The 20,829-nt window shown below is 45.6% G+C and overlaps 1 protein-coding gene across 1 annotated transcript in view; it reads right to left on the bottom strand.

Moving 5' to 3' along the window:
- Nucleotides 1-20,829, bottom strand: part of PRRT2 (proline rich transmembrane protein 2) — a 351,193-nt gene that overhangs the window by 221,151 nt on the left and 109,213 nt on the right. The window contains exon 2 of the mRNA XM_078652403.1: nt 6,672-7,294. Within this exon, the coding sequence (XP_078508529.1) occupies nt 6,672-7,217 (546 nt within the window). The 5' untranslated portion in view covers nt 7,218-7,294. The remainder of the gene's footprint in view (nt 1-6,671; nt 7,295-20,829) is intronic.

Genomic DNA, 20,829 nt, shown 5'->3' with positions numbered 1-20,829 from the left:
GCAAGGAGGGCCTTGGTCTGTAACGAGAACCATCTACGGCAAAGCCCACCCTGGTCCATCCCTTCTCACTCCCTCCCACCGTGTTGCTAACACTAGGGTAGAAGTAAGCAAGGGGTACAAGTTCTATTGCGGACTTATCAGGCCTTACAAGCCAGTTGCAGATGTAGTTAGCAACATGCGGGCTCCTGAAGCTTAAAACGATACAGTCCCCTGACCTGTTCTTCTTGGTAGGGCCAATCCACGGGATCCTCCTTACCATCAGAACCTCACCCTTCAAGCTTGGAGGCAACGGTCTGTTGATGCTGAGCCAGCTTATGACCTTATTACGTAGGGAGTCCTGGGACTCCCTAACACCACCAGCTAGCTCAGGAACTCCCACCATGATTGCCGTGTATGGGACAGCTTCTGGGGGCAGGTTGACCTCCCTGCGTCTATCTGGGGGGGGGACACAACCATCACTCAGGGCGTTTGTAGGACCCACTGTCGCCCTTGTCTGCGGCACAAGCCGCGGCGCAGGGGGTGGCTTAGATCTCCTGGGTGCCGGAACAGGGGGCCCAGGCACTGGAGGTAGCGAAGTGCGCGTCTGGGAAATAGACACACCATTTGCGCTAGGCAGTGCCCTACTGGAAGCCTGGGGTAATGTGGCAGGTGGTAGACTATTCCCAGATGGTTCCCCGGTGGCTGCAGGAATGTTAGAAGCTACACCAGAGCTACTCCTGATGTAAATATTTCCCCGGGGCTGAAGGAGATTCTCTATAGCCTCTAGTCTAGCTAAGATGGGAGCTAACAAGTTCTTAATAGTGGCTGTAAGGGAATTGATTACTGCATCTGAACTATTAGAAGACAGCCCACCAAAGATAAATGGGCCCGCCACCACTGGTGATAACACAGGAGCTGGCGAGGCCCCAAGATCCGACCCAGTCTCAGATGGAATGAGCTCAGGGGAGACCGAAATATCTGTACTGTCTTCGAGGGTTGTTTCAGAAGCAACAAATTTTGCCCTTTTTGCCCTCTTTGGTTCAGCTGGCCTTTTCCTTTTTAAGGGCTGAGTCACCCCACTATCAGCAGGGACTGTTGTCAAGACCACTTGACCCGCTTGCAGCGTATTTAAACCCATATTATCCAGAACAGCAGAGTGGTCGGAAATCCCTGCTGGCCGTGGGGAATCACGATCCCTCTGCGTAACCGGAGTTCTTAGCTGCCGAAGTACAGACTCAATAGTCTGGTCGATGCTATCCAGCAGAGACATATGGGTAGCGTCCGTAGTGATGGGTGTACTTGCATCATTTGAGGCAGATTCCTCAAGGTCCAGGAACACACTTTCAGGACCCATCTCTAGGTGAGAGTCCGTAGATAAGTGACACTTGCTGATTTGGGAGCTCGCCTTGGGGAAAAATTTTTCCAAAGTGCTTGTGCCAGGTTGTACCGATTTACTCCTTAGAGCTTTGGTTGCCATGATGGGGTGAATAAGGAGCAAATTAGCGGGGACGTTAGAGGGGTGGCCCGGTCCGGTCTCTTCCGGCCACTAACGGCCTACAACGGCCCGCTCTTTGCCCGGTCTTCGCCCCGGTGACCGCCCCGCGCGCGTCCCGCTGCGCGTGTGAGGCGATTCTCCTAAGTATAGCAGGGGGGCGTGGCACTGGGAGGGGGCGCGGCGCGGGCGGGAAGAGGAACCAGCTGGCGGTGTTCAGCAAGAATGCTGGTCCTCGCAGTCCCGCTCGCCGTGCGTCTCACCTCCACTGCGGCCAGCCTCCGGTGTTGCTGTCTGTCCGCCCAGGGCTCCACAAAGGTAGGAAATGAAGGAGCTACTCCTGTAGCTGGCAAAGGCTTTCCCCAAAGAAACTGTCTCGAGCGGCTCCCGCGGAGCGGGGGCCGCGAGAGGTGAAATGCAGTCAGGCGGGGGGCGTGGCACTGGGAGGGGGCGCGGCGCGGGCGGGAAGAGGAACCAGCTGGCGGTGTTCAGCAAGAATGCTGGTCCTCGCAGTCCCGCTCGCCGTGCGTCTCACCTCCACTGCGGCCAGCCTCCGGTGTTGCTGTCTGTCCGCCCAGGGCTCCACAAAGGTAGGAAATGAAGGAGCTACTCCTGTAGCTGGCAAAGGCTTTCCCCAAAGAAACTGTCTCGAGCGGCCCCCGCGGAGCGGGGGCCGCGAGAGGTGAAATGCAGTCAGGCGGGGGGCGTGGCACTGGGAGGGGGCGCGGCGCGGGCGGGAAGAGGAACCAGCTGGCGGTGTTCAGCAAGAATGCTGGTCCTCGCAGTCCCGCTCGCCGTGCGTCTCACCTCCACTGCGGCCAGCCTCCGGTGTTGCTGTCTGTCCGCCCAGGGCTCCACAAAGGTAGGAAATGAAGGAGCTACTCCTGTAGCTGGCAAAGGCTTTCCCCAAAGAAACTGTCTCGAGCGGCACCCGCGGAGCGGGGGCCGCGAGAGGTGAAATGCAGTCAGGCGGGGGGCGTGGCACTGGGAGGGGGCGCGGCGCGGGCGGGAAGAGGAACCAGCTGGCGGTGTTCAGCAAGAATGCTGGTCCTCGCAGTCCCGCTCGCCGTGCGTCTCACCTCCACTGCGGCCAGCCTCCGGTGTTGCTGTCTGTCCGCCCAGGGCTCCACAAAGGTAGGAAATGAAGGAGCTACTCCTGTAGCTGGCAAAGGCTTTCCCCAAAGAAACTGTCTCGAGCGGCTCCCGCGGAGCGGGGGCCGCGAGAGGTGAAATGCAGTCAGGCGGGGGGCGTGGCACTGGGAGGGGGCGCGGCGCGGGCGGGAAGAGGAACCAGCTGGCGGTGTTCAGCAAGAATGCTGGTCCTCGCAGTCCCGCTCGCCGTGCGTCTCACCTCCACTGCGGCCAGCCTCCGGTGTTGCTGTCTGTCCGCCCAGGGCTCCACAAAGGTAGGAAATGAAGGAGCTACTCCTGTAGCTGGCAAAGGCTTTCCCCAAAGAAACTGTCTCGAGCGGCTCCCGCGGAGCGGGGGCCGCGAGAGGTGAAATGCAGTCAGGCGGGGGGCGTGGCACTGGGAGGGGGCGCGGCGCGGGCGGGAAGAGGAACCAGCTGGCGGTGTTCAGCAAGAATGCTGGTCCTCGCAGTCCCGCTCGCCGTGCGTCTCACCTCCACTGCGGCCAGCCTCCGGTGTTGCTGTCTGTCCGCCCAGGGCTCCACAAAGGTAGGAAATGAAGGAGCTACTCCTGTAGCTGGCAAAGGCTTTCCCCAAAGAAACTGTCTCGAGCGGCACCCCGGCTAGCTGACCTCATGAGCCTTAGCATAGTAGTGGGGGTTCCTTTCTTCCTGCTCAATGTGGCAACGGTTGCTGCAAGACCTAGTAGGCTGCCTTCCCCTCAACGCGGCTCCGACGATGCCACATTGAGCAGGAAGAAAGGAACCCCCAATACTATGCTAAGGCTCATGAGGTCAGCTAGCCTTTTTCCAATAGTTCTGTACCATTAACGCCAATTGGGCGCAACAGAGCTTATTCGAATACAAACACCCATAGGTACATTTCACCTCTAGTTTTTGTGTTTTGTAGAATACACTTTTACATTTACACCCCATGTGAGTAAGGTGAGGATAGTTGTGCATATCCTCGTCCTGAAGAAGGAGTTCTTACACTCCGAAACATGTCGACGCACTTCCGAGGTTGACATACCCTAAACGTATAACTGACAACCTCATCTTGCACCCCTTTTACCAATACCAGCCGAGGACGTAATAAAAACTTTTTATTTTTATTCCTACGAGCCAGGTATTTTTTAACCATCACTTTTTCACCTCACCACTCACTCCCTTCTCACACACACAAACACATAGTTCACTTTCAGTGCTCCTACGTAGTCGTGAGTTGCAGCACGCCGCATCCCGTAGAGGGGTGCGAAGGCCCCAATGATGAAGCATGACACCAAGGGGCCTGTTGGTGTGTGAGGGGTATTCAAAACAACACTGTGTGCTCCCCACCACTGTAGGGATCACTACCACCTCCAGAGTGGATTTGCGGCAACTAGCCAGTTGATGCTCAAGAGGGAATCCCCCTCACAAGAGTATGGTGTACCCCTGTTTTTTTCCTAGCGCTGGCACAAAAAAAGCTGCCTAGCACCAGCACAGGCACCCTGCCACCTTATGGCGCAGTAGGGGTGATTATTTATGTGCAGGAACGGACCCCTTCCTGCACATAAACAATCAATAATGGTGATTTGCTCTTTCTATGTGTGCTGCAGAATGCAGCACAGATGGAAAGTGCAAAAGACAAGGAGAAATTAATAATCTCTCCTTATATAGCCATTCTAAGACCAGGTATCCCCTGGTGTTAGTTTTTGGTGCGGCCTCAGCCTTGTACATCTGGGGCTGCGTCAAAAAGCGATGGGATTTGCGGTGGAACGCCCAATACAATACTTATTGCAGGCCACTCTGCTGCAGAGGACTGCGGCGGAAATGGACATATTTACTAGGTGGCCTTAAACCACGTTAAATTGCTTAGCGCCACCTTGTAAATATGGGAAATGGCGCTAGGCCACCGGAGCGTCAAAAAAAGTGACGGTTAGGGGGTGATAGGAGCTTGTAAATATGCCCCACACTGTTTAACTTAATCATTGTCTAAGTTCGGTCAGCATTCTCTAAGTGAACAGTGAATAAATCCTAATCATTCACTTTCACAATCTGCAATTTGGTATTAGGTGGACACTGAAAACAGTAGCTTCAAAATTGCTCACTGTTGAAACAATATATAAGGTTCTTGAACACCACCCCATTGGCTAACTTAATGGAAATAGTTTCTCTCACATGCTACAGACACCAAACAGTACGCCACATTATTCAGTTAGTGCTGCAATGGCATACTAATGGCCTATTGTGTGCTTACAAATGTTTATTTATAATACTGACACTTAACTGTTTTTAGTAAACAATTTTGTTGTCTGGAAATGATATATTTCATGGCATCTTAATTAATGTAAACATCTAATGTAAAAGAAATGCAGAACTGGTCACTTAGTATACGTCTTTTGACCCAGTTGTCCAGGATTCTAGGGGCATTAACAGGCACTCGATCATCGGAAATACTGTAAATATTAGTTGGTAGAACTGCCCAACTTGATGGTCGTTATTTTGTTAATTTAAGAAGAGTGAAATGAGCAGGATCTGGACCAGGAGAGTACAAGCAGCAAGGCTCAGCAGACAGAAGCCTGCTTGGGGTTCAATTTGAGAAAGGTGTCCAGAAGCTGAGAGGAAGTGGTCAGTTTCACCCGATGACCAAAAGCAAAAGGGGAAAGGAGCTGCAGAGAAGCTCTCCAGGGGTGATAGTGCAGCGAGCCTGCGTCGCCCCCATGCACACCTTCCAGGTTCCACCTCTTACTTTGTGGGAACATCTGGATGGCCTTCATGCCCAAGTTGGACAAGGGGTCTTACCGCTTCACCCTAGATATTACGTTTAGTGTTTCATTGACTGAGTCCCTCTTGAACAATGCTTCTGAAATTAGTTGAACTTGTAATTGGTTTCCCATGAACTGTGTCTAGTGCTCTGGACAAGGGTTAACAGTTTCCAAACTCCTAGCCAACCACATTCCAAGATTACTAGACCCATTAACTGGACAGTGAGAATCTTTCTGATGTTGGGAACAACCTATTGGCATTGTGGAGAGGTATCTGTTCCTCAAGTCGGGTCCCTGTCTCATTTGATTGGTGGATTTTTAAGCAACTTCATTTTTGGACTCGATTTGGGGATTCTCAGCGACTGGGGTTCCGAACTAAAACGGTATCCGTCTTTGCAAGCGAGGTGAGGGGGCGGAGGAACTATTGTTAAAAGTATACCATTGCAGGTCACAGGTTGTAATCCCATGCCTGGCGCCTCCACCACTCTAACTAAAGCTTGTTAACTCAGCCCTAAATAAAATACTAAATAAAGAGCCACGAGGTCTGGAAGAAAGCCATGGAATATTCCCCATCGGATAGCAGAGAGCCCGGGTATTTGTACTACACAGCCTTACCTACTTTAAGGGAAGAAACTGTGTTTGAAACTGTTTATTGGACTCAGAAGGTACCAACACCTCATTGTTTTCTGTGTATTTGCAAAGGTTGACATCCCTACTTTGCTATATATATAAATAAAATCCCAATTTCTTTACACAAGAATAGTTCTGAGTCAACATTGCATTTCTTGAATGCCATTACTTTTATTGTACAATTGTGGCATTGGGTTTTGGGTCTGTGGCTCAGTGGACCCCATTCCAGAAATCTGTGTTTGAGCCCTTGGTCACATGTTTTAATCCAGTCAGTCCACTCAGCTGTTCATCCATCAGAGGGCAATAATATCAGTACCATTGAACTAGTGACCATAAACATCTGCTAATCAGCACCAAGAAACCCAAGGTTGATGATGCACTTTACGCATGCATGCTATGGTATGTTATTGGTGGGAGGCACTAACTCTCCAAGTGCTGCACCACTGCACATTTTTTTATACTGACATGGGTTCTCCTCCAAGCTATTTTCCACAAAGGGCCATCACAGTTGGCACAACTGCACACCGTGTTGACGATCTCAACTCAAAGGCCAATAATGAAAAGGTACCTGAGTCCAAAACCTCTCTCCCCGCCAGAGCTGCTTTGGTACCAGTTTGACGCAGTACAGGAGGCTGCAGACTGGCGCCAAATTCACACATTAGAGGCAATTCAATGTGCCATGTGGACTAGGTACTTACCATGATAGAGTAGACAAAGCCCACAATGTTGACGGGCCACATGGGGCAGAAGCAGGACAGGATGGCAATCACCAGGTAGTCCTTGGGCTTCTCTGCATCCTGGCCATTGGCGGTGGCCGACGAGGGCTGACGGCACAAGCTGGGCCGTGGTGAGTTAGATGATACGGCATGGTGCAGGTGGGCTTGTGAGCCTGACAAGCTGGAGCGTGGGCCACCGTTGGTGCTGTTGGCCCCGGCAGCCTTTAGGATATGCGCAGGAGGTGATCGTGCCTTGGGAGAGGCGCTCACGTCGTTGGCAGAGCCTGACTTTAGGATTACGGTTTCGCCGTTCTCCTGCTTGGTGTCTCCTGGTTCCTGCTGCTCCTCCTGCTGCTCCTCCTGCTTCTCCTCCCGCTGCTCCTCCTGCTCCTCCTGCTTCACTGTTGTCTCTGGTGGTTCCACAATCACCACGGTGCAGGTTGGTTCCTCTTCAGGAGCACGCAGTGGCGAAGACGGCTGCTGATCCTGCACCTCTTCCTTGAAACCTTCATCCGTGCTGACAGCCATAGTGCTGCTGGGGTCTTAGGGTCTGAGGAATGACAGAGGTGTTTATGGAGCTGAGAAACCACAAGGTCTGAGTTCACCTGGAATTGGAGGGAAACAGAAAAGTACAGAAGTCAATTAGAAAAACATGCTCAAGACAGGAAGGAAGGACAAATGCAGACGTCTGATCCCAAAGATATCACTTCCCATTCAAGCCCACTCCCCATTCGAGAGGTCCTGGATCATGCCCACCTGTCCATATTTATTCTGCAACACCCCCCCCCCACCTTAACATATTAAAATAGGTTCAGCTGGCAGTCAGGTATTCAAGAGTGGGCTACATCCGTTTTAATAGTTTCCACCAATCACATTTTAGAGTGGCTGAATTTCATCATGTTGCATCTTGTAGCAGGCTTTGGGCCTTTATAAAGACCTTTGAATAAGCAGCATTTTTTTTAAACATCGTGAAATAAAATACCATCTGTACATTGAGGGCTCTGGATTTCTGGAACTCTGGCGGGCCTGGTTCAGGGCGCAATTTGAAACGCCCGATTTTAATGTGTTGGTTGCATGCGTGGTCTGTTACTGCAGCCATTAAATCCATTGAGGCTGATATTAAATAGTTGTGACATAAAACTCTGCAGCGCACACACATTTATGTAAATGTGCTGCAATCGCTTTCGCGTGACAGGTCAGCAAAAAAAAACCCTGTGTACCAGTAGGAAGCACTGTAAATTGTTGAACCGCTGCAGTCTTTCCTCATCGTCTAACAGTAGTGCATGGATTCGGACTCCTTCGACTTAGGGCCAACCCATGTCACTAGAAGGGTACTCAGCTGGTCACTCATTTTTCTTGTGCTGTCTAATGAGCGTGTTCGCTTATGTCAACGTTTTAAGGCCAACCATTTTTATTGGGTGCACCCACCACATTCAAATACACCTTAAAATCAGCGATTCCCAGGCACAATTCACCATCCTCCATAAGTTAAACAACACCAATATTGTATATAATGTTTTCAAATAGCTCTAGACAAACCCCAAAACGTCCAAAAGGCAGGTGTAAGGATTACCTATGGCTGCCATAAGAAAAGGGGGGAAGTGTTGGTACATTCCTTCAGAGGTGCCTAGTGAAAAGTAAACCCACAATACACTATCTTTGTCGGGCTTTTATATGTGTGAACACCACCATCCAAGGCTACCACAGCAACTCAGTAGGCTTCACACTCCCAGGAGACCCCTCCACTCGCCTTGCAAAGTCACTCCACCTCACTCCACCACCAAACAACCCCAAAACACATTTCACTGAAGGAGGCATAAGGTGGGACTTTATTGGGTTTTTGTCACAAAGCGAGACCAGTATGGTCCTTATACATATATGACATTATTTTTTATAAAATCCCAGAACAATATAAACACATGGACCTGCACGTTGTCCACCCACCCGCCCGCCCGCCTACCCACCATATAAGGTGGTACTTTGGCCAGCCAACTAAATTCTGGTATGCACTCTCCACATGTTTTACTGCTCACTCTTCTCTCCTGGTCTAGGGAAAAGCCCTTAAAGCCTTCCTGCTACCCCCATGCCTCAGCAGCATCTCAAGCTGATCGAATAGCAGCCAGTTGCTAAAGGACACTCAGACTTAAAATGATTAGAATCAAAATATGTGTCTTAACCTGACCAGTCACAACCAAAGTTGTCGCACATAATGGGTCTCGTAAACTGAAAGAAGGGTCTCAATTTCACCGCCATCGAAAGAAGTGTAAGTGGTACTCCAAGCTCAATAATACAATTGCAGCTAAGTTGTTATACATAGGATATATCATCAGTATGTCATCGTGGGAAGATGATGGTCATTCAAGAGTCAGGCAGACATTGCAGATCAGCCTGCTCAGCCTCTAACTCTTTCATCAGACTTCCCCTCCATCCTCCCACTGATGTGCCAACATTCCAGGACATCACAACCCATGCTGAGTAGAAGACGGAAAAACAATGTTGACTGTGATTTCAACGTGCTTCCTCCCCTTGCAGAGAATAACAAGCAATACAAAATAGACGATAGACCACACAATGCTAAATCAGCTATATGTTCACAATCCCATCAACTTGAAGCTGTAAGGATGCTTACTCCTGTTACCAAGCCCTGTCTAAACAAAAACATGCCACAATCTACCGGGCCCATGCCCCTACGAACTCCACCTTTACTACCTACTGCATATGAGACCAGCACCATCCCACACTCACCCTCTGCAGAGTACATGGGAACATAGCACAGTCCTCACACTCGACTCGGACCAGGTCATATGCTGAACACAGCAAGGAAGGGAACAACATTGACCAAAGATTGTTATAACTACACTGTTAGTCTACATCAACACCCGAGGATTCGCCACAACCATCTACACCAAACTACAACCATTCGCACCCAGCTCCACTATTAAAGGAAACAACATTCATAGAGTCCTCAACCGGGTAGCTTTGTTACTTTTGATGGTCTGTGATGGATGCCAACTACAGGAGGAGTAAGGCACCATCCACGAGTGCAAGCATCTAGAGTCAATTGTCAATAAAGTGAATAAAGATTTGCTTCCCTAACCTGTGCTTAGTGACTGTGACGGGGTAGACCTCTTGGTGCAAATGGCATATAGCACCACTGAAAGAAGGAACAACACGCTCCATCCCCTGGCGCAATGGAAGCTTGGGAGCATCACACTCCGGGTAGGAGCAGAGCTAGACTCACTGGTGCAAGGGAGTCCTGGAAGAGCCATCAGCTATTGAGTACTCTGCACTCCTTGTCTGGATCCTGCTGAAATAGTTTGCCTGTTACCAGTAGAAAGACTGTCACAAAATCCAATGGTTTCATCTTTCCAAGAGTTACTCACTTTACTTGTATAGGGCCAGTACGTTTGCACGCCATATTGAACAGGGATCAGAACGGTACCTAGACAGAGTTACACCCTACCACACTGAGACTAAGGGTACTCTGGATAGCAGTCATTGGCCCTGTAGTTTCCTCAACCCTTTATTCTACTGATGAAGTACAACCTCTCCTGTGGACAGATGATCCCTTGCTCTTTGTATAAACCAATCAAAGTCACAGGGAACTAACATCAAGGGAAGCAAAATATGGCAGGCACCAGATAACTGTTCCTCACATGAAAAACACAAAGGTTATGCAGGTCAGCTCCTGCAAACACAGAGTGTCAAGACATGCATGGCTTAAAACTGGAGAACTGTGGCATAAGCTACTCAAGTTAGAAAATGAGGCAAAGTAGCAAAAGAAAAAGAATCAAATATCCAAAGATGATTCAGGATCATGGCTGAGAACAAGAAAACAGGTTCCAATGCATACTCGGAACAAGCAAATTGGTGAGGATCTATGGAGTTGTGGGAGGTCGGGAGGGAGTTCTACCCGATATGAGCATGCAAGTCAACTTTATTACAGGTTGGTGGGATTTTATGACTACTTTATGAGGGTTTTTGGATACTCTCCAGAGGATTTTGGAAATGTAGTGTGAAATGATTTCTTTTTAAGTACAATAGGCCCATAGAATGCAATCAATTCCCTTTCACCTCTTCTGCTGTTTACCTCAATAAGACTCCCATTTGTCATTGTCATGGTCCATAGCTATAGACCCACGTGCCAAAGGTAAACAAAACGGTCTGGCTGCTGTGGGAACTGCAGACCCTCTTCTCAGTGGAGCGCATTGAAATATAAGTGGTAAACTTCACAGGGTCTAATCTCTAGTCTGGTACTTGGAATAACCCATGCTTGAGTCACAGAGGACATGGTCATTGGGACTCACATCCCCAGACTATCAGTGGTAAACAATTCACTCCGAGGAGAGCTCCATTCTTGTTCCTATGAATGCTTTCACTTACTACCCCATAGATATCATGTCCCGATCATGTTGTGATGGTAATGCTAAGTCACTCTAAAGTGTTGTTTTCCTTACAACCTAAAATCTTAAACAGGCTTTCTAGTAAGTCTGGTGTCTCCATGAGGGTGCTCAAAGAATGCCAAATCTAGCTTCCTCCCACAAATTTGGCTGGATTCAGTTCTCCTGGATTTTGAACTTAATAAAGTATTGTTTCCTCCTCTGTTCATTGTCCTGAAGTGGCCAAAGTACCTTTAGCACTCTATAGAATGCCTAAGTAAACACATTATTACATTGAGGGCTTTTCTCAAAATCTGAGGAGCATTGCAAGCATGTCATTCAAAACTGTTTCTTAACATGATTACAAGTTCTTTCCACACTGAATTACAAGCAAGTAATTTATTCTTTGGACTGCAGAATCTGCATTATGAAAGGCATGCGTGTTTCTTTAACGCTGGAGGAAATAGTCCTGATCTGTTGCTTGTTTGTAATCTAGCTCCTTTTTGTGTATTTCCAAGTCACTAGACACATTTTTAACTGTGTGAGCTTCTAAAAGTGTGCATCCCAGACCATGCTACCTATTTTAATTCTAAAATTCTACCTATATGGGTTGGATGTGGATACATCAGTACAGAGGGGAGTAACATGGTGAGAGATCTGCCACGTGCCGGGGAGTGCTCCATTGATGCCCAGTCACGTACAGCCTGTTTGGCAATCCCAAGTCACACCCCACGTTCCCCCAGCAAACCCTGTATCACCGTCATTGCCATTTTGACCCAGCGTGAAAATATAAAGGGTTTGCACTAGGAATCTAGCAGGCCTTCGTCTTCCAATGCAATGAAAATATAAAGTGGGAAACTGCAGAAAAGGATTATAATATTTGAACCATCATTGACCCAATCAATTATCACTGGGTTTGTGTTATTTCAATCGTAACAAATCATTCATATAAACATATCAACAGGTGCATGTACTCTTGTAGCCATCATTAAATCAAAACCTGGAAAATTCTGACCACCAAAAGGGGATTAAAACCTTGACATGATTCATTTACATTCTGTTCCATTAAATCCTTGTTGCTTCATCTCAGTTTTTGAAAATATGTGGTGGTGTCCAAACTCTTCCAAAATCAAATCCACCTGAAGGTAGTCTTTTACTGAAGGGGGTGCAGGGCCTCTGGCATACAAATCCTCCTTTTGACAATCTAGTCTTAAAAACCAATTTTTTGTGGAACCCCTTCAAGAACAAGTCGACACGTTTTGGCCTACTAGTTCAAGGCCTCATCAGGACCAGGGTAGTCAAGGAAATGTGCCTGTAGATTTGAAGAGGAAAACCAGCTTCTTTTCGCCTCGCTAACCACCATAGGTGTTATAGATCATGTTCGCTGCATTCACTTCTGGGGTACAATGTAGGTTTGCTGCATTCATCATGCCTCGGGCCTACCATCAGAAATTGAAATGGGGAATTCTGGGGTACAATGAAGCTTCACCGCAGTCATGGTTAAAACATGCGATGCACTCAACTGAAGGGCATCAGCGGGTTCTTCGGTGTCTACCATAATTTACGAAGAGAAGCTCACAATCGTGCATGTCAGAAAAAACACCATCAGTTTCTAAAACAAAAAAGAAACATTGCTACCTTACTCAGAGCTGACCCGCCTACTTTTTCCTGGACGGACTTGTCTGGCGGCCCAGCTCCGAATATGGCGCGTGAGGCAACCGATTACGAGATCACCAGAAAGAGCGATTTGATCTGCTATACACCTGGTGCTGGACGGCCTGGTAGCGATAGAAGTCACCATGGGGAGGGTGAAAATACCTCATGATTATTTTGTGAAGGGAGGCGGTCATGTTGAAAGGAAGGCTCCCTATCACCTTGAAGGGTCCGTTTAGGAATGCAATGTACCTGAGTTCAAACGTATTGTGTAGTACATGTGCTAACCAAATGGCTATATAGTAATGATATATTGCTGATATTAAACAATTGAGAATATCTTTTCAGGAATTGAGCACAGTAAACATAGAATGGTGGGAAACCAATCTGCCCTTCGTCAAGAAGACCTTTTTCAGCTATTTGTTTGGAGCTCTTGAAACAACATCACTATCTGAATGTGAAATCATATATAAAACATATACAAAAACATAGACTTAATGCTTGGAAGAAACAGAACAAATAACAGGTGGTGATATACCCAATTTTATAGCAAAGACCATAATTCATCCAAATCATTCAAGCCCTTAGATTCTGTTTGAAATTTCTCAATCAACTTTACCTCAGTTTTAGACATGACAGTAGACACTGAGTCACCCTTCAGATTGTGTTTTACCTCATAAAGGGCTGACCAGAAGAGATCATCAGCCGAATGACTCATTTGTTTTTAACAGTCCACAAGCAGAGCACCATGTGCTAGGCATCGGATCCATGATCTATGTTGGCGAATGCGAGCTTTCACAGGTTGCGTAGTTTGGCCTAGGTATCCCAAGTTACAAGCGCATTTCACAATGTGTATCACATTTCTAGTGTTACAGTAGGAAGAGTTCATTTGTTTGTGAACAATCCCATTCAGTGTAACACTTTTGATGTAATTTGTAAATTGACAGGCAAAGCAATTCAGACATCTGAAGTGGCCAGTGACCAAGTGGTAAATTTTGCATTGAGATAGATCTTTAACTCTAGAGATGGGCCTAGTTGCTCTTACAAGGCGTTGCCGGAAATATTTCCCTTTTCTAAATGAAAAGAAAGGCCTAGGGATATCTAGCCATGATAGAATTATCCAATTGTATTTGATTATTCGTTGAATTTGTTGGCTTTGGTATAGTACGTTAATACACATGTCAGGGGGTTAGTGTCTGCTTTGCTGTGTGGGAGCGGAAGAGTTTCCCACAGTGTGAATCAAGCTGTATTAAGGGATGCTTTAGCCAATTTCCTCGGGTAACCCCTGTCAATCAGTTTATTGGCCAAGATATTCCAGTTTTTGAAAAAATCGTCCTTATTGGTTCCATTCCTCTAATGGGGATGAAATGGCCATAAAGAAAATTTTCTTTGAGCATTCTGGGATGACCACTAGAGAAGTGTAGTAATGTGCTGCGGTCTGTGGGTTTCGTGAATAAGCTGACAATTAATTTGTCAGAATATGTTTTGATGAACAAGTCCAGTAAACTCATTTTGGGGGAGTTAAATGTTAGTGTGAATTTCAGGGTTCGCGGCTCTCTGGTTAAGCCATTCATAGACCATTAGCTGGGATGCCTCTGATCCAGTCCATATCATAAAAATGCCAGCATTTTACCGACAACCATTGTCTGATGTGTTTCTGGTGTGGATTATCGGCCCCAAAGATCCATTTGGCTTCAAAAACGAGAAATCCAGAATAGCTAATTCTGGGGCAAAGCTACTTCCCATAGTTACACCTTTAACTTGGAGGAACAAATCCGATTTAACTGAAAAGGAATTCTTCTTGAGACAAAGAGTAGGTAGTTCCAAAATAAACTTTGGGGATACTTTATGGGGCTGTGGTCTAGTATCCAGGACCTCAGTCAACACAGTGATTACTTTATCCTGAGGAATATTGGTGTAAAGTGATTCTATCATCATGTATAGATGGGAAGCACACCGTTTTTTAAACCAATTTTCCTCTTGTTTTCAACGTCCAGATCCATTTTTTCCATGTTTTGCGTGCTTTAACACCGGTGACGTGCCTAGCCCAAACGCACGTGTAAACTAAAACATCATCAACTTGGGGCTGTCTTTCAGTCCCAAAACCAGTGGCACAGCTCATATCGCATTTGCAAATATTCTCAATGTTTTCAATGTTATATACTCAACGCGCGTTTGGGCTAGGCACGTCACCGGTGTTAAAGCACGCAAAACATGGAAAAAATGGATCTGGACGTTGAAAACAAGAGGAAAATTGGTTTAAAAAACGGTGTGCTTCCCATCTATACATGATGTTTCAATGGTTTATGCCCTAACGGGTTAGCACCCATCATAAAACGAAGAGTTGAAATAGAAAAAAACATTGTCGTTTGTCCCAAGCAGGGCGGAACAACACAATTCACTGAGCATGCTTATTATTTGTTTCTGGGAAATCAGACGAACACTGGAAAATTATGGACATTATACAGTTGATTGTTTATATGTAAAAGTGGTACGGATTTGTAACATAAGTCATCAGTTTTGAACTTCGTATATTCGATTATATTTCTAAAGCATTATGGGAGTTGTAGTGCTTTGACAAGGTGTCATCGATGAACATTGGCTGGGAGTAGAATGTCACGTGGTAGAGGGGGAGGGGAGAATGATTGTATAAAGAGTTGAAGGACGGGTAACACAAAGCTTAATCGTTTTGGTGCAGGAATTGAGGAAGATGAATATAAACTGAGCAGGTACGCGGAAGTTAAATCGGATAGATTGTTGGAGGGAGAGGGGTGTTTAAACTAGTGTGGTTAAAGCGGAGTATGAATTCATGCTCAGGAAATGTGTGAACTGAAGATTTAGCGGTAAATGCGTAGATGGTGGGGGAAGGAGTAGACTTGACTGATGGTTGTTAAGCGGGGGAGGAGACGAGTAAAGAGCGGAACTGGAGGGCCTGCACTAATAAGATGGAAGTAAGGGAGGATAAAGGTGGGGGAGGTTTGGTTGATTGGGTTAGAGGAGGGCAGTTATTTATTAAGTAAGAGGGAACAATGTTGCAATAAAATTGGGGGTAACAAAGCAGAACATCATAGAAGGAACGAGATGTTACATTTAGCGGAGTGAAATTTGTACCATATATTATGTATACAAACCGGATGTTTTTTAATGTATGTTTTTTAATTATTTCCAGTTACACCCTGACGAAGGGCCCCCAGTGGCCCGAAATGCATTGGTGCTAATAAACTGCTCTTGATGAATTTTGCCTTTATCGTGTTTTTTGAAGAAGAGGTTCGGATGGCCCACTTAAAACATGAGAAACTTTGAAAATTGCATGTCCCTGCTTGTGGACCAGAAAGGTTTAAAGTGTAAATGAAAATGGAGAGAAAAAACTTGGAATTTATTGGAGTATATAACATTGAAAACATTGAGAATATTTGCAAATGCGATATGAGCTGTGCCACTGGTTTTGGGACTGAAAGACAGCCCCAAGTTGATGATGGTAAAGTGATTCTATGTCACATGGAGCCAGCAAATCAATTGGAATGTCATATGGAGATCATTCCATCTTTTTAATGGAATCCATAGAATCTAACGAATGCTCTTGTGGTAGAAACAAAAATTAAAAAATAATGTCTATGTATTGTGCTAAGAGCTCTAACCGAGAGCTGCATGCTGAAATAATTGGGCTCCCAGGAGGATTGTCGGGGTTTTTGTGAACTTATAGAAGAGAATAAATTACTGGTATGCACAGACCTTTCTTATTTAAGAATTCATGTTCTTTAGAACGTATTCACACTTCATCCAGTGCATGCTGTGTGATTCCTTTAATCTTGCCAGCTAACTCTTTTGTGGGATCTTCTGTAATGGCCTGATACTGTGTTGGATTATTTACCTGTCGTATGAGCTTTTGATCATATTTGTCACTATAATGAAGCGCTATCCTCCCCCTTTGTCGTTTGGTTTGATTTTGAAGAAGTCATTAGTTATGAGATGATGTATGGATTCTATCTCTGCTTTCAAACAGTTCTGTTCGACATATAGCTTTTTGGCATTCAATCAATCAATCAAGAGTGTTTATTTCGGACACAGTGATCCATAAAGCAGCACAACAGGTTAAAGAATATTACAAAAATAGTCAATTTGCTTTAAAACAGTAACTACCAAGAGTCACATATTAAATACCAATACAGCAGTCAGAAAACACATGATAATTAACAGAAGAAAAGAACCCAAGCAAATTAAGAACAATTCAGCATAAATATAGATGAAATAAAGAAAAAATGAAGTAAAAACATCAATGCTTGGCAGCTTTGACATTACGAGTATGAATAAGCCAAGCAGCATGTATCAATTTCATCATTCCACCAACAGTCACCCCTCTTGTGTCTGAGCCTAAAGTGCATAGTGCATGCATTTAATACTGAAAACGCAGGAGTTTGCACACAGGATTTAGCCATAGTTTACGTGGTCTACCGTATAAGGGACAGAAGAAGGCAAAGTGGTGAAGAGTTTCCTCCACCAAAGAGCATGAGGGGTACTTGCCGGAGCTATAGTAGTTCACGCCCCACTTCATACAGAAGCTTTTTACGGGCAGGACCCCATACCTCAGTGTTAGAAAGAGCTGCAATGGGGTAGGTCCAGTAGAAGTGTCAAATAATGATTCATAAGCATTTGTAAGCTTTATGTCTAAGAAAAGGCCAATTAAGCCCCCTGCTTTAACACCTTTCAAGCCTCTGAGCCACAAGTGCTCCTATAAGCGTTCTCTAAACAAGGAGCCGGGGACTTGCTTTGCAGACTTCTGGGGTATCCCACAAAGAAGGCAGGCCTAGATCATACAACATAGATTTAATATAGGTGAACCAAGGTATCTTCACACACTCATGAGTTCTAGAAGTGCTTCAATCAAGACTCTATAGGTTTCCAGCTCATCTGTTGACCAGATTCTATGACAGTATATAATCGGGCACTACATGATTTATTGATTGATCGAGAGGATATCGAGATCCAAAATCTGGGTTAGGGGTGGGGCACTCTGTGGTAGATTAAGAATGCTCCTCACAAACCAATTTTGGTTTTGCCAAGGTCGTTCATCCTGACATGTACCCAGACTTGTACACCGTACGTGGCTGTGCTCTTTGCTCTGAGATAATCTATCGCCACCACTGGCTCTAAGGAACATGCATGGGCCTTCTTACTCAATTTAGATACAGCACTAGATTCTTGATGGAGCTTCATTGAACACTTCTTAATGTGCGTGGTCCAACTCATTTTATTAGTTAGGCAGACCACCAAATACACAGACTCCTGCACTTGTTTAAGGGGAACATCCAGCACCATAATGTTTGCCTTACCAGATTTATAAGGATGAAATGCCATAAATGCTGTTTTCTCAATATTAAGCTCAAGGTCCTGATTGCTGCAGAAGATAAAAAAACGATCACGTATTGCCTGCAGACCACGCTGAGTATTAGAGATTAAAAGCGCGTCTTCTGTAAAGAGCAGCATCGCAATTTTGTGAGGGCCTAATTTGGGTCCATCGTTTCCAGGGGAGTCAAGTGCTTTTCCTAAGTCTTTAATAGATAGGATAAACAGAGTTGAGGCCAATACACAACCCTGTTGAGCATCAGTTTCAATATTAGAACGGTCTGTGACCTCACCATCGTTACTATATCTGACTCAGGCTGTGTTGTTCTCATTCATTCTAACAAGGATGGACAGGATATTAGCGGGGACACAAATCTTTTGCAAAACCGTCACAACATCGCCCTTTATATGGAATAAAATGCAATTCTCAAGTCAACAAACACCACATATAATTGGCCCTTGTCGAGCGTTACAGTTTTCTAATAAAGGGGACAGAAACAGAGGATGTGATCCACCGAAATGCCCTATTCCTAAATCCCGCCTACGTAACTGAAAGAATAGAGTTGGCCTCGACCCAATCCAGCAGCAGTCCTAGGGTAAGGCAAAAGAAGATTTTCTGGGATGTGTCAATAAGGCTGATGGGCCTTTAATTCCCTCAGTGGTCTTTACAGCCTTTTATTTATAAATTGGGTCGATCTCAGCCCTCTGCCAGGAATCAGGAATCAGGCCACCTTCTTGAATTGAGTAGAAAAGCAGGTGGAAATAGGTATCCCAGATCAGTGGTTCTGATCTAAAAAGGTCCACGAAGATGGAATCAGAGCCTGGAGCTTTGTTCCCCAAAAGCGCCTCCAGTACATATTTGTGCAGAAGAGTCAAGGGGGTCTCTTCATCTGCAAGGGAAGGAGGGTCGAATGCGGACACTCTTCCCTCATAGTCAAAACTTGGCTGCATACATTTTTTTAAATGCTTTAGCCAAGTCTGGAGTTGAAGGTTTTAATCGACACCCGTGACTGCATTGTGTTTGCCATGGGCCACAATCCCCCAAAATGATTTAGCATCCCCTGCCCTGACAGCTACAGCCTGATCCTCCCACACCTCCTGTTCCCAAACTAATTTGGCCTGTGCTAGACCCCATTTGTAATCCTTTCTAGCTCTATCAATGTCTTGCCTTATGTCAGCTTTTAAGCTCTGGATCAGGACATGTCTTAATTTCCTGCAGCTACTATGAAACCAAACGCAGCGGGTGTGTAAGCTAGGGGCCTTATGCATCTCTTTGCTAAGTTAGGTTTCAAATGTAATAAAAAGGTTTTCATGGGACTTAACAAAATCACCAGGGTCAGGGATTTGCATCCCGCATCTGGACAGTGCCTCCTAAGTGACCACCACACGGTCACCACAGTTACAGACATCCTCCCATTTTAGGGCATGTTAGTTATTAATGAGTGTCTATGCGGCCCCAGGAATCGAGCTGCTACTCTGATGGTCGCCGTTTGGTTTTTGGTATTTAAATCATTGGTTTCTCTTAGAATGGTGTTTTTAAATACCATCAGTTGTTTGGACATCATAGTGGTAGCTGGGAAAAAACTCCACTTGTTTTTAAGAACACTAATATTCTCTTCTTGGGGAAATTCACTACCCGAGAAAAAGATTTTTAACCGTAGTTTGCGGATGAACTGGAGTACCTCTTTTTTGGTGGAAATGGGGTCTTGTATTCTCAATGGCACAAAAGGCAGACCTTTATTAACAACTAATCCTTCTGTATTAGTGAGGTGATGTCAAGATAAAATATAGAAAGGGACCTGAGCCTTATTCCAAGTATTGTTGTCAGTTAGCGTTGGTCGTAGCTTCCCCTGGTTCAAAATTCGCCTGAATCTTGTAGCATGCCGTGTCCGACCCCTCCTTGCCCTTTCATGCCACATTTGATGAAAAAAGGTTGGCCACCGTATGGGAAAAGGTTGGACCTGATGCTTCAATGTTGTCCTGATTTGAATCTGAAGAAGTTTTTGAGAATGTTGTATAACGTCTTCTCAATCATCCTGAATATTGCAAGGTCTAGATATTGGGTGTGCTAGTTTATAGAATTCTTCTTTGAGGTATGGGTAATTATTTTCAATGTTGTAATACCTTATGTCCCTAGCTACCTTCGTGGACTCCTGGTTCACTCCAAATGTTTTGAATTCAGCAATGTTTTGTTCCACATCATCTAATTGTTTTTTCGCATTCTGAGTATTTACGTCCTCAGAAATGTCTCTCTCTAGGGCCTCTACGTCTTTCAGTTTGTGTTCACGGATTCTGAGTGCTGTCTCGATCGAGAGGGCCATCAAATCTCTGGAGCATTTAGTGCCAAAATAATTTCTAGCCATAATGAAAATAACGGGAAGATTTTTCACTTACAGTCGTAGAGGGATGGTGTTATTTTTCAAGTGCTCGAAGAACACTTGTGGGTGAAGTTGTGTTCTGATGAGGTTTTTTTTAATTGCTTAAGTTCGTCAATTTTGTCCAAATTTGTGTTAAAGATTATTTCTTTATCACCGTTCAATAGAGAAGGATTCTCAAGTAGTTTGCTTATCTGTTGTTTAGTGAAGCTCACCTTATGTGATGCAGACATATTTAAACATATATTACAGGTGTGGATACATAAGAGACCAGCACCGAATAATAGACAATATTTTAGCCTATACTTATTGCAGGTCAAACATAATCTTACACCTTACCAGATGCTATAGACTTGCCTGAAAACATGAAGGGTTTTCCCCGAGGAACCC

The sequence above is a fragment of the Lissotriton helveticus genome, chromosome 7, assembly GCF_964261635.1.
Source record: "Lissotriton helveticus chromosome 7, aLisHel1.1, whole genome shotgun sequence".
Taxonomy (NCBI): domain Eukaryota; kingdom Metazoa; phylum Chordata; class Amphibia; order Caudata; family Salamandridae; genus Lissotriton; species Lissotriton helveticus.
The sequence above is the reverse complement of the archived record's forward strand: the minus strand, read 5'-3'. Positions and strand labels throughout refer to the sequence as shown.